Source organism: Macaca nemestrina, chromosome 4 (genome assembly GCF_043159975.1).
Source record: "Macaca nemestrina isolate mMacNem1 chromosome 4, mMacNem.hap1, whole genome shotgun sequence".
Taxonomy (NCBI): Eukaryota; Metazoa; Chordata; class Mammalia; order Primates; family Cercopithecidae; genus Macaca; species Macaca nemestrina.
In genome coordinates, this window is record NC_092128.1 from 77901975 (window position 1) to 77916356 (window position 14382).

Consider the following 14382-nt stretch of genomic DNA (forward strand, 5'->3'; position numbering starts at 1 on the left):
ACACGCATGTGTCATCACACCTGGCTAATTTTGTATTTTTAGTAGAGACGGGGTTTCTCCATGTTGGTCAGGCTGTTCTCGAACTCCTGACCTCAGGTGATCTGCCTGCCTCAGCCTCCCAAAGTGCTGGGATTACAAGCGTGAGCCACCATGCCTGGCTGGTAATGCCTTTTTAAAAACGAATAAAAGTGAATACATTTCTAATAGGAATGATTAGGTTTTTTTAAAGACACCAATAAACAATATTAAAAAAGAAAGATATAACTATAAATACAGTAAAATTTTTTTAAGTCATAGAAAATTGGTGATAAATTTTTAAAAATGTATTGAAAAACAATAATCTTTGAGAAAAATATGAATTATATAAATGCTGTAAAAAGAAATGAACAAGCTAGATAAACCAATACTATTAAATAAATTGAGTCAGTGATTAAAAGTCTCTACTTTGTCTCCCTCCAAGATCACAAGCTTAGTTGGTTTTACAGCAAGACTTACCAAACTTCTAAACTTTTGAAGAACAGTTATTCCCTATCTTATATAAACAGTTCTAAAAAAAAAAAAAAAAAAAAAAACAGAAAAAGAGGGAAGTCTACCTAATTTATTTTATGAGGCTTATAAAGCCTTTTCAAAAAAATTATACAATGGCAAGACAAGAAAACAAAATTATAGACCAGTCTCCCTATGAGATATAGTGCAATTTAAGCTTCCAATCAAATGCTTTAATTTCCCCCAGTGCCTGTATAAGTTTCCAAGTCATAATGCAGGGATTGAGAAACCAGGGAAAGTCAGGCATCTCTCTAAGGAGACAAACATGTATCTGGGTGAGCCAAGGTATCAAAAGTTCACAGAGTAGATTACCAGAAGGAGTTACACAGAGAAAACTATCAGTATCTGCTGAGTATCCACTTTGAGTATTCAGTTGGGTACTGTTCAGTACATGTGTATGAAGAAACTACCCAAGGCCAGGAAAATAACCAACTTAAAAGATTAGAGAGAACTGACTTTGAACCAGGAATACTGCCTATTTCTACTTTCAAGAAATAAAACCTCACAATTCTGAGGGCATAAATTGGAGTTCTAAAAAGGGTCTCACCTCAACAGCTGGGAAAAATTAACCCTAGACTAAATGTTGTTGTAGTCTTACCTAATAAAACTTAAATGCAAGACCAAACTGGGTCAATCTGTTTTCAAGTAACTACAAAATATTCAAGAACAAAGCTCAAATTAGAGGAATACAAAAATATCCAACATGCAAAAAGATAAAATTCACAATGTTGGGCATTCAATAAAAAACTACTCAGCCAGGCATAGTGGTACATGCCTGTAATCCCAACTACTCAGGAGGCTAAGGCAAGAAGACAGCTTGAGCCCGAGAATTCAAAGCAAGCCTGGGCAACATAGCAAGACCCCATCTTTAAAAATATTAATATTAATAATAATATATAATTTAAAAATAGGCATTCAAAAAGGCTGAAAAATATAGCACTTTGTGTTGAGAAAAATCAACCCCATTGAAACTTGCCCACAAATAAAACCAGCATTAGAATTAGTAGGTAAGAACATTAAAAGTTATTATCACTATATTCCATACAGTCAAGAAACCAGAGGAAATTTAAACCATGTTAAATAGAGACATGGAAGATATATGAAGGATACAAATTAAAATTTTAGATTTGAAAATTACAATGTATGAGATAAAAAAACACTGGACAGAATTAAAAGCTTATTAGTGTCATGGAAGAAAAGATTAATGAACTAAAACATGTAGCAATAAAAGCTATCCTAAATTAAACACAGAGAGAAAAGAGACTGAAAAAGAATGAGCAGAGCACCAGTGAACTGTGAAATAACCTGAAACATCCAAATAATAGCCTGGCCAACATTATTAAAACCCATCTCTACTAAAAAATACAAAAATTAGCCAGGAGTAGTGGTGCATGCCTGTAATCCCAGCTATGTGGGAAGCTGAGGCATAGGATCACTTGAATCCAGGAGGCAGAGGTTGCAGTGAGTCAAGAGCATGCCACTGCACTTCAGCCTCGGTGGGAGTGAGACTCTGTCTCAAAACAAGAATAAAGTCCAAATATAAGTAAAACTGGAGTTCCTCAGGTGAGGAAGTGCTATTTCAAGAAATACTGGCCAAATATTTTCCAAATTTGTTGAAAACTATAACCCATAGATCTAAGAATATCAGTAACCAAGAATATCAATTAACTTCAAGCACAAGAAACATATCTAAGGGACATTATAATCACACCACTCAAAACCAGTGATGTAGAGAAAATCTCAAAAGCAGCCAGAGGAAAAAAGACATGTTGCATACAGAAACAAATATAAGGATAACAACAGATTTCTCATCAGAAACAATGCAAGAGAGAAGACAATCGAACAACATCTTAAAAGTACTAAAAGGAAGATAAAGGAACTGCACACTCTAATTCTGTAACCGGAAAAAATAATAAGCAAAGATTTTTTTTTTTGGAAGTTGATTTGGCAATTTCTTGGAACGCTAAATGAATACCTACCTTCTGACCTAGCCATTTCACTTCTAGGTGTTTACTCAAGAAAAATAAAAACAAATGTCCATACAAACACATATATAAATGTTCATAACAGCTTTATTTATAATATTCAAAATCTGGAAAAAAGCAAAATTTTTATCCACAGGTGAATGGATAAACAAATTGTGGCATATCCATATAATACAATAGTATTCCATAATATGAAGAAATGAACTGTTCATATATATGCTACAACATGGATCTTAAAATGATTTTGCTGAGTTAAAAGAAGCCAGAAAAATATCATAAAGTATATAATTCCATAAAAATCTAGAAAATGCAAACTAATCTATGATGACAAAAAACAGGTCAATGGTTAGTGAATAATTGGAAAGCAGATCTGTGGAAAGCATATTAGTGAACATACAAGAAGTTACAGAGGGATAGAAGGACAGATGGTAACTTCTGAGGGTTATAGAAATACTTATCATCTTGATTGCAGTGATGATTCCAAGGGTATATACATATCTCAAAACATTGCATTTTATACTTTAAACATGTACATTTATTATATGCCAATTAGATAATACATAGTTATTAAAATAAAAGAAAAATCTTGAATAAAAGATTAGTCAGTTGAATGATCATCATAAAAAGTACACATAATGAATTGAGTTTATCTTAAGAATGCAAGGATGGTTTGACATGTGAAAACTCTGTAACTGTAATGTATCATATTAAGAAGTTAAAAGTGGAAAACAACACAATTATCTTAGTAGACGCATAATTTGATAAAATCCAGTAATCATTTATATTTAATAAGTAACATTTGGTACAACCAAAAAAGAAGGGAATTACCTTAACCTAATAAAGGGTATCTATCAAAAACTTTCAGCAAATGTCACACTTAGAAGTGACATTTTAGAAGCACTTCTTTTGAAGTCATTTCTTTTAAACATTGTACAAGTGATCCTAGCAGTACAAAATGACAAAAAAAATAATAAAAGGAGAGCTAAAAAAGAATAGGTAAAACTTTATTTTCAGACAATATGATTGTGTACATAGAGACTGAAAAAGCAAGAGATTCCACAGAGATTTCACAGGGTGGCTGGATACAAAATCAACATGCCAAAACAAACAAACAAACAAAGAAAACAAACAACAAAAAAACCCTTCTCCTATAGACCTAGACCTATACTAGTTAGTTAAAAGATGTAGAAAAAAATTCACAATTACAAAAATTTCTGCAAGGTATCTGGAAATAAATTTAACTAAAAAAGTACAAGACATTTATGGAAAAAATTACAAATATTTTCTTGAAAAGTTAGAGCTTTACTCTGTGGTATGAAAGACTTACTATTTAATTTGTAGATTTAGTGCAAACCAAATGTGGTATCCTGTTAAATTTGACAAGCCAACCCTAAAATATGTATCTTAGAGTCAATAATTACCAAGAAAGAAGATGAGAGTATTTTTCCTTTTAGATGACAGAACATATTATAAATTTATTATAATCAAGACAAGGAGGTAATAGCACTGAGAGATATAAATAGAAAAATCGAGTAGAATAGAGAGCTCAGGCACTGATGCTCAAAATATGGAAGCCTGATATATGAAAGAGGTGGTACTGCAAATCAGTGTTGTAAAGATGGACTATTAAATAACTGATTCTGGGGTACTTGCTTATTTATTGTAATAAAAAATAGATCCCTACATTGACCCACACACAAAAATAAATTCTGTGTAGGTTAAATGCCTAAATTTTTAAAACAAAACAATAAAAATTTCAGAAAAAAATGCATAAGAGTATCTTTATGAATTTGAGGTCAAGAAATGTTTTAAAATAATATTCAAAAATCACAAATCATAAAGGGATAGAAATATATCAGAATTTAAAACTTCTGTATACTAAGAAGTACTCTAAGTGAAAAAAATAAGTCACAGCCTAGGAGAAGATATTTGCAGTTTATATAACACAATAAGAGACATTTGTACACATTTCACATTTGCACAGATTTAGAGAAAAGAACACCATTACCTATTGCCAGCAGGAAGGTAAACTGGCACAAGCATTTTGGACAAGATTTTTTACAGTATCAAAATTGAAGACTCGCATGCTCTATGATCTTCCCATTCTACCTCTAGCTGTCTATCTTCTACAAGTCAAGAAACTTGTCCTCTAAATTATACAAAAGGAAATGGAATGTTTGTGGCAGCATTGTTGGCAAAATCAAAAAGAATGAGAAGCAATTTAAATATCCACCAACATGAAGATGAATAAATATAAAATGAGATATTTTCATATAGTGGAATACTATAATGTGATTAATATCAATGAATTAGTGGCATATAAAAGCACAAAACGTAAGGCTGACTATAAATATATTGCAGAATGATATATCATGTAAAGTTCAAGAACACAAAAAAAGCGATATATATTTTATGGATAAAAACATGTAGGAAATTATAAAAACTTCAAAATAATGATAAACACCAAATTCATGATAATGATTATGTGTGAGGAGAGAAGGGAGGGCAGTGGGATTGGGGAGTGTCAGCAGGGACCTTCAGCCACACCTACAATGTTTCTTTTAAAAAGTCTAGAGTCAGTGTGGTAAAATGTTAACATTTGATAAAGCTGGGCTGTGGAATACACAGGTGCTCTTCGTATTGTTCTCTATATGGTGAATATATTTGAAACACTTCATTTTTGTTTTTTAAGACTGAGTCTCACTTTGTCACCAGGCTGGAGTGCAGTGGCGCAATCTCAGCTCACTGCAACCTCCGCCTCCTGGGTTCAAGCGATTCTCCTGCCTCAGCCTCCTAAGTAGCTGGGACTACAGGCACACACCACCATGCCCAGCTAATGTTTTTTTTTTTTTTTTTTTTTTTGAGACAGAGTCTCGCTCTGCCACCCAGGCTCACTGCAAGCTCCGCCTCCTGGGTTCACGCCATTCTCCTGCCTCAGCCTCCTGAGTAGCTGGGACTACAGGCGCCCGCCACCATGCTCGGCTAATTTTTTTGTATTTTTAGTAGAGATGGGGTTTCACCGTGTTGGCCAGGATGGTCTCGATCTCTTGACCTCGTGATCCACCCACCTCGGCCTCCCAAAGTGCTGGGATTACAGGCGTGAGCCACCACCCCCGGCCGAACCATACTTCATTTTTTAAAGTGAGTTTAAGATTGCATATGTCATAAGTGGTGGAACTGAGATTTGAACTTGGGTAGTCTAACAGCTGAGCCTTACTATATTGTATATTGCCTCTCTGCCATTGACATGTATATAACATAATATGTTTGTATACATATATACACAGAGGCATATATTACATATATGTATAAACATATATGTCAAACTTGGCACTTAGTATACTGTGTAGCACATGGAAACCATGTAAAAATGTCAGCTACTATTACTATATTAATACATTTTTATCCTTTGTAATGATATGCTTATATATGTAACATGTATATTCTTCTTAGACCTGCATCTTACATATTCTTCTAATACTCAAATGCTTGTAAGAATATGACAATAACAACAGAACAATGGTGAAGTTGAGTGCTCAACATGGCTCTCTAGATCCTATATAACTTCAGGATGAGTTATAGAAACTGTGAAGGGCAAACTAAGTATTTGTTCATTTATTCAGCAGTATTTATTGAGAATCTATCATGTCCCCAAAGCTGGGGATTCCATAATAAACCAAGATAAACAAAGTGCCACCCCAGTGGAGTATATATTTTAGAGCAGCACTGTCCAAGAGGAATATAAAGCAAGCCATACACGTAATTATAGCTTTTGCAGTAGTAGTAGCCACACTTAAAAAGTAAAAGGAGCCCGTTAATATAGCATTAGATAACACATGCAGGATCTGTACTGCAATTAAATATAAAGGAAACCTTACATAATATTAAATAAAGTATCATATCACTTCTGAGCAGCAGTCAACTCACCTTTGGACCTTGTACTCCAATTCCCACTGGTCCTCGAGGGCCTGTAGGTCCCATTTGGCCTACTTCTCCCTAGTAAGAAAAGGGAGTATTTTAATACAGCAGCAAAGTGAAAATAATATATTCCTGCTGTTGATCTCCTAAAACCTGTCTTATATCAATAAAGTAAAACAGTTTCATATGCTCAATTCATATATATTGCCTGAAATCCCTTCAGATGGATGGATTTGCACCAGATTTGGAATCTATGTAAATGAAAAATATATATAATATTTGATGTATATATGGTCTGACTTAAAATATAGGCCATATAGCATATTCAGAATTGATTTTTAAGGAGCCCCTTGTGGAGGGTATCTGGAAAAGATAGGCAGCTGCATTCAAGAACAACTAAAATTGGCACAGGAAAAGGCAAGGTAACTGCTGATCAAGAGCAATGTCATAAGCAGAGAACACAACTTGAGCTTTTAAGGACAAGCTCCAAATCAAAACTCTCAAGAATAGTCAGAGTGCTCCATTGAGGGGCTTCTCACACGTACAGCTCTAAGGAGTGAGTTCTAAGGTGAGCAGTCTCAGAGAAGCATTTTATTTATTTAACAATGATTCATGATTCTTAGAAGCAATATTAAGGATAACTAGTTAAATAAGTGCCATGCTCCTCCTCAAGGAAAAAATAATAGTTCCAATCTATGAGATAGTTTGATTCCCAAGTACATAAAACATTTTTATTTGTTAGGTCATTTCTGATCCCATCTCTTTAGCTATGGTTTTAGTAGTTGGACCTACTGTCAGAGTGGTGGTGAGAATGAAAGTTAGCCGACCTAGAAAGACACATAACCACTAGTTGCCTCTGTTAATATTACTGCTTGAGTTGCTAGAATAGGATCTCATAAGTAAAAGTAACAAAGAAAACAACAAATGAAAATTGCATAAGTAAAACTTTCTTAAAGCATAAAGAATACATATTACATTTTCTAAATTGTCAGGAATATCAGTAACATTTTGCATTAAGTAGAGATCTCTGATTAAGTTCATTCTATCTGCTGTCTTCTAAATGCACTGGCACTGATTAGAAAACAGCAATTATACTATAGATATATTAAACTCTGCTCTCATTTACAAAGTTACCTTGGAACCAGGTAAGCCTTGTCCTGGGGGCCCTTGTGGACCAGGTGGACCAATAGGACCTTGGATTCCCTTTAAAATAAAATTTTATAAAATAGTATTAGTGAAATTAAGTAGTTTCAAATCCTCTAAAGTGAAACTTTAGTTCAAACTCCATAATAAGTTACTTATACTCAATAAACATTTGTGGAGTGGGGTGGCAGAGGCTGCTAGTTAAACCACAATTTGCATTCTTCCCTATTTCCATATTAAGAGAAATTTTAGCTGGCCCATATGTCTGCCTAGAATAAAGACCATGTTTCTCAGTCCCTGTTGCAGCCAGGAGTGGCCATGTGGGCTAGATTCTAGCCAATGGGATGTGAATGAAGTGATGTATGTAATTCCTGGTTCATGCTAAAAGAAGAGGTATGCCTTCTCCTTTCCTTTTCCTCTTCTTCAGTAGCTGGAATTAAGAGAGGGTGGCCATCCAGGATCACGCAGATGAGGACAGCACCCTCAGTATGGCAGACTAACAAGACTGATTAATACAGTCACTATACCAGCTTGGAGTTTTAAGTAAGGAAAATAAAATTACATCTAGTTAACCTATTTCATATCTCTGTCACATGCAGGCAAACCTATATCCCAGTTGTCCCAATATATATGTATCAGGATGGTAAATTGAAGGTTTGACCTAGGCTCTAAGAAGCAATAGTCAGTAGATTCCAAATTGAAGAATGTTCAAACACTTGACTCCCTCCTTCACACTATAAAGGAGGTTTTTACACGTGGGTATAAAAAGGGATGTGCACATATATGTACATGTGTATATGTGGTTGTTTATATTTCACTCTATTTTGTAAAAGATCTGAGTTGATCAAGCCTCCAAATATTTAACAGAAATCTGTGGGCCATTTAAGAGATATTGTAAACATGTTGCTGGAAACAGAAGTTCCCTTATAAACACATGAGGGAAAACACTTATTTTTATAAAAGAAATAGGAAGATCAAATATAACAAGAATGTAATGGATAAACACATAAAATTAAAGATAAGAACATTGAATAACTGAGGTTAAATTTAAGTAAATGAACAGAGGTTAAATTTAAGTAGAATTTATATCATTTGTCTTAAAAGGTAAATAAATGATTTTCTTGCTCAGATCATTTTACAAATAGAGGTCTCATTTCCAATTGAGATCAGCTCTATAAGGACACATCTACCCAAAATTCTTTTTCTTTTTGAAAAGAAGAAAAGGGGTTGAGAAAATGAAAGACGTACAAGAGTTGTTTCGTTTTGTTTTGTTTTGTTTTGTTTCCCAAGCTGAAGAACAACAACCTCCACCAAGGAACAGCATTAAAGGCAACGAGAAGCTGTAGGTAGGAGGTCCAGAATTCACAGGCCATCTGGACAGACTTGTCTTTGAACCTCACGTTTAGCCCCATAGTAGTGACTCAGCACCAGGAGCACCGCAAGACCCAAGATGTGACAGCATTGTCCAGCCACTTTTGGGATCAGTAAGCCCCTGCTAAAACCAACAAATAAACTACAAGGCTTGAGAATGTCTGCTGGTATCATCAAATCATGATTTGAGTTGCCCAAATATCCAGCTCTTAATTATTATCTAAATATTTATACAGTTATCTTGGCTTCTTCTGTACCTTAAGATTCCTAGGACCTCTGTCAAGGGCAAGGGAATGGAAAAAGGAGTCATACCCAACTTTGCTGTTGTTTGGACTAACAAAAAAAGTAATAACAACAATAAATTAGCAGACAATTAGAAATAAACCCAAAGTTAATCTCAACAATGACATTTGGAATTATCTCATTTTTTAAATTCTTCCATTCTCCCACTACCCTAGATAAAGAAAGCATTATTCATTCTCTAAGCAATAGAATAATTCAAACCTTAATCATAAATCTTAATCGTAAATCTTAATCAAACCTAACCTGCCACTTTCTAACCAGGAGATATTTAGCATAAAACTGGATTTGTTGGTCACTTTGATTATGAGACTGCATAAGTATACGGTAAACAACAAAGCATACGGTGAACAAAAAACTACATGGTTAACAACAGTAGAGAGTACTGTTATACTATCTTCACATTATTTAGATTTATCACAATACCCAGATTTTCCAAAAGTTATCAGAAGATTTTGGAAGTGGTTCTAATCACGAACGTAGACATTCTTACAGATCTTTCTTTTCTTCTCACCAACGGGCCAGGTGTCATTTATAAATTTTCTCTGTGGTTTGCTTCTATTCAAGAAGGGTGCCCCTTAAACTAAGTGGTTACTTCTGATCCTGGTCCAAGTTTTAACTATAATACTTTTTAAAAAATTGGTATGTAGCTTGTTGGAGTGGTTGGTGGGGGGATACTACTCTACTCCTTCGGGAGAGAGTGGGGTTCAGTTTTCACAAAGCTTCAAGGAGAAAAAGAATATACAAACCAGCAGGTAAGTAAACTGTTGTTCCCAAGGGGAACTAAAAATATTGCACCAAAACCTTTACCTTGTTAATTAGGTTTTAATGTTAAAAGTCACAGCCTCATGAAACACACTACCTATTTTTTAAGCCTTTGGAAGTTCTAAAAAATAATATCTTCTTATGAAACCATCTTATCCTTCCCTATATTCATTTCTGGACTTATACTCCATTGCAATTAACTGTCAAACACACTCATAGCTGTTTGCAGGACTGGCCTTCAATGAAGACCAAGATGGGGCTAGAATGTTCTGCACTGAAGGGAAAGGAAGAATGCATTAATTACCTGTTCCCCTTGACTCCCGATTCCAGGGATCCCCATTGGTCCTTGGGGTCCCACAGGTCCCATATCCCCCTGCACAGAAATACAACATTAAAACAAAATCTTATTATTTCATACTTTGCTAACCTGGAATTAGGCTATGTTAAAATCTATCTTTATACCATAAAAAAAGTTCAACATGGAAAATTATAAAACTTTATTTTATTCCTTTTAAACAGTTTATAGTTCAAATTCTCCAAAATAGTAAATGACATTTTGCTATTCGGTCTAAGTTGGTGAGCATTTGTATAGGCTTATATTTATCAATCATTTTTCTCACAAACAAAAATTCCTAAATAGTTGTTATAACACAAACATTTTCTGCTAAGATTATAACAGAAATATTTAAAAGTAGAAAATTCATAGGATATAATAAAAATAGAATTTGAGAGATAAATTGAAGAAAAATATTTTTAAATTTTCTAAATACCCTTTCCCTCCAAATCTTATTTAAAATGCATTTTGAAAATTAAGAAATGATCTCAAGTGAATGCAGCAAAATTAAAGAGCCCTATTTTTCTTCTTCCATGAAATTGAGAAAAGAAAATTAAAGTACCAACAAGAAGAACATCATTCATTCTTTCTGTGTCTTTATACAGATGTTTGTTGAGTGCCCATTATATGCCAGAAAGTGTTCCAAACACTCGGAAAACAACAGTGACCAAAACAGCTCAAAATCTCTGTCCTACGTTGAGCTTAGATTTTAGTAGGGGAAACAAGATAGTAATCAAGACAGGTAGATAAAATAACTAGTCTGTTGAATAATAAGTGTGAAGGAGAAAAATTAATCAGGGAAGAGAGGAGGCAGCGATGATTTTGGTTAAGATGTCCAGAGATGATGTCACTGATGAGAGGCAATGAGCCAGGTAGAAACCCAGAAGAAAAGCATTCCAGGCAGAGAAACAGCCAAAGCAAAGATCATGCCTGACATGTTCCAGAAACAGCAAGGAGACAGTGCTGGTGGAACCATCTCCATGAGGGAGAGCGGTAGACAATGAAGTCAGAGAATTATGGCAGTGGAGTCAGGTAGAAGGATTACTGGGGCCTTTGAGGCCATTGTAAGGACTTGGCTATTCTCTGAGTGAGATAGGAAGCCACTGGAGGGTTTTGAGAAGGGAAGTGAGAGATCTGACTTGTTTTTTAAGGCCCCATCTGGAAGCTGTATGGAGAACAGACTGAAGGGAGGTCTACGTGAGAGATGGTGGGGCACAAAGCAGCGTGTTGAGAGCAGAGGTGGTGGGGAGTGCTCAGAACCTGGATAATGTTGAAGGTAGAGTAATGGGATTTGCTGAGGATTGAGAGGACTCCGGGATGTCTCCAAGGCTTTTGGCAGAATAGAGTTGTCATTGACCGAGAAGAAAAAACCTGAGAGAAAAGCAAGGTTTGAGGTAGAGGGTGAGATCAGGAGTTCAGTTTTGGACATGTTTAGTTTGAGATGCCTAAAACGAACATTCGAATAGAGATATCAAGTAGGTGGGGGAGGCCTGGGATTAACATAAATTTGGGAGCCCACAGTATATAAATGATATTAAAGGCCATAATTGAGTGACTTTGCCAAGTAATGGAAAAAAGAGACGGTCCCAGGACTGAGCCTGCCCTTTAAGCACTCCAATCATTAGAGGTCAGAGATGAAGAAGCCGCAGCGGAGACTGAGAAGGAAGCAGCCAGAGAGACGAAGTGAAGAGAGTGTTTCAAGAAGGTGAGGGGGCCGGGCGCGGTGGCTCAAGCCTGTAATCCCAGCACTTTGGGAGGCCGAGACGGGCGGATCACGAGGTCAGGAGATCGAGACCATCCTGGTTAACACGGTGAAACCCCGTCTCTACTAAAAAATACAAAAAACTAGCCGGGCGAGGTGGCGGGCGCCTGTAGTCCCAGCTACTCGGGAGGCTGAGGCAGGAGAATGGCGTGAACCCGGGAGGCGGAGCTTGCAGTGAGCTGAGATCCGGCCACTGCACTCCAGCCTGGGTGACAGAGCAAGACTCCGTCTCAAAAAAAAAAAAAAAAGAAGGTGAGGGATCCATCTGTCAAATGCTACCAACAGGGCAAATAAATTGACAACAGAGAATTGACTACTGGATTGAGTAACATAGTTAAGATGTTCATTTTAATTGCAGTTGTATTTAGACTATATTAGGGCTGCAAAACTTTTAAACAGTTGGATAGTAAACATTTTGGACTTGAGGGTCATAATAACGTCTCTTTTGTAATTGATCAATGCTGCATTGGTAGTACAAAAGTAGCCATAGATAATACATAGTGAACAAGTATACCTGTGCTCCAATAACATTTTATTTATAAAAACAGGCAGCCAGCTCCACAGTTGGCCAATGTTTGAACTAAATAAATGTTTTTATGAAGAAAAATGTATCATTTAGCAGGCACGGTGGCTCATGCCTGTAATCCCAGCACTTTGGGGGGCTGAGGTGGGTGGATCACCTGAGGTCAGGAGTTCGAGACCAGACTGACCAACATGGAGAAACCCCATCTCTACTAAAAATACAAAATTAGCTGGGCATGGTGTCACGTGCCTGTAATCCCAGCTACTTAGGAGGCTTAGGCAGGAGAGCTTGAACAGGGGAGGTGAATGTTGCGGTGAGCTAAGATCATGCCATTGTACCCCAGCCTGGGAAACAAGAGCGAAACTCTGTCTCAAAAAAAAAAAAAGTATCATTAGATCAAACTTTATATAATATTAAATATATAGAACCTGTACTAAGAGATGCCCTGGAATACACTCCTTAGTGTTCTACTTTCTATCAACCCTTGATCTACATCAATATTATGGAAGGAAAACATAATGGACTCAAGTTCTGGCTCAGAGCTGGATTATTCTGATTCAGAACTTGATTTCTTATGCATCAGATATTGTGCTAAATGCTTTACATCCTTTCATTTATCCTCACAACAACCCCAGTAAAGTGGCGATCCCCATTTTTCAGATGAGCGTAAGTAACTCACCCCAGGTCACACAACTGTTAGATGGCAGAAGTGAGAGTCAAGTCCACTCTGACTCCAAAAACCAACTCACAGCCACTAGTTTGCAAATATTTGTTAAACACGTAAGAGAGGGTCCCTTTTTGTGCAGTGTTATTGACATTTAAATACTCACGCCATAAGTACAACTTTGTTTTGTACCTTTATATATGAGAGGCCTTATCAGAGGCTTGTGTATATTATCACTTGAATCACAGACACCAAGGTCTCTGAATCTAGTGTTATATGTAAAAGAATAGGAAAGGAAGAAAGGAAAAAGAAGATAGTATTGAGGGAACAGCAGATAAAAGCTTTGCTATGTAATAATATCCTGATATTTCAAAGTGTTTTCTTTGCATGAGCTCCAGATGTAAAAATACATGCACCATGTCACAACACCACCTGAAAAAGTTAATTTACTGAACTCATAAAACAATGATTCTGTTGTATTCAGTTCTCACTGCTCCAAAGGAAGAAAGAGCATCTTACGTATTTTTTGGAGTTTTTTGGAGTATTTTGGAGCTGCAGTACAACCAGAGCTAAGAGACTTGAAAAAAGAATTGTATTGCATCTAAAATTCATATCACTATTTATTTCTGCTATTTAAATACAAACAGCTAGAAGAAATAACTACCAGCAAATGAAAATAAGTCACTCAAGATTGAAACCCAACACTTGATATAATCATGAATATCAATTGTTATTCCAATATAATATACAATATAACGATATGCTTAAAGGCTGATATATAAATGACTCTGAATTGATATGAGCTCTCTGCTTTTTTACACATTTCTTATATCCTTCCCCCTCTGGCAGCTTCACTTCCACTGCTTTTTATGGCTGTATCAGCCTCTAGTAGCTTCTATCACCAGCCCCATTCCCATTTCTAATCTGGTATAATCTGCAGCTGTTGTAAAGAAAACAAATAGCCAGTGAGAAAGAGAAAAGCAATCCCTAACAACGAGGAGCTGACCTGACCCTGGCAACTAGGCTATCGTGCCAAACACGAACAATTTGACAAATCACCAAGATCATACA

The 14382-nt window shown here is 35.9% G+C and overlaps 1 protein-coding gene across 1 annotated transcript in view; it reads right to left on the reverse strand.

Annotated features, from left to right (window-relative positions):
• LOC105475566 (collagen type XXVIII alpha 1 chain) overlaps window positions 1–14382 on the reverse strand; it is a 184552-nt gene that overhangs the window by 101339 nt on the left and 68831 nt on the right. The window contains exons 16-18 of the mRNA XM_011730931.2: window positions 10333–10401; window positions 7584–7652; window positions 6459–6527 (exon numbers count right to left, since the gene is read on the reverse strand). Of these exons, the coding sequence (XP_011729233.2) occupies window positions 6459–6527; window positions 7584–7652; window positions 10333–10401 (207 nt within the window). The remainder of the gene's footprint in view (window positions 1–6458; window positions 6528–7583; window positions 7653–10332; window positions 10402–14382) is intronic.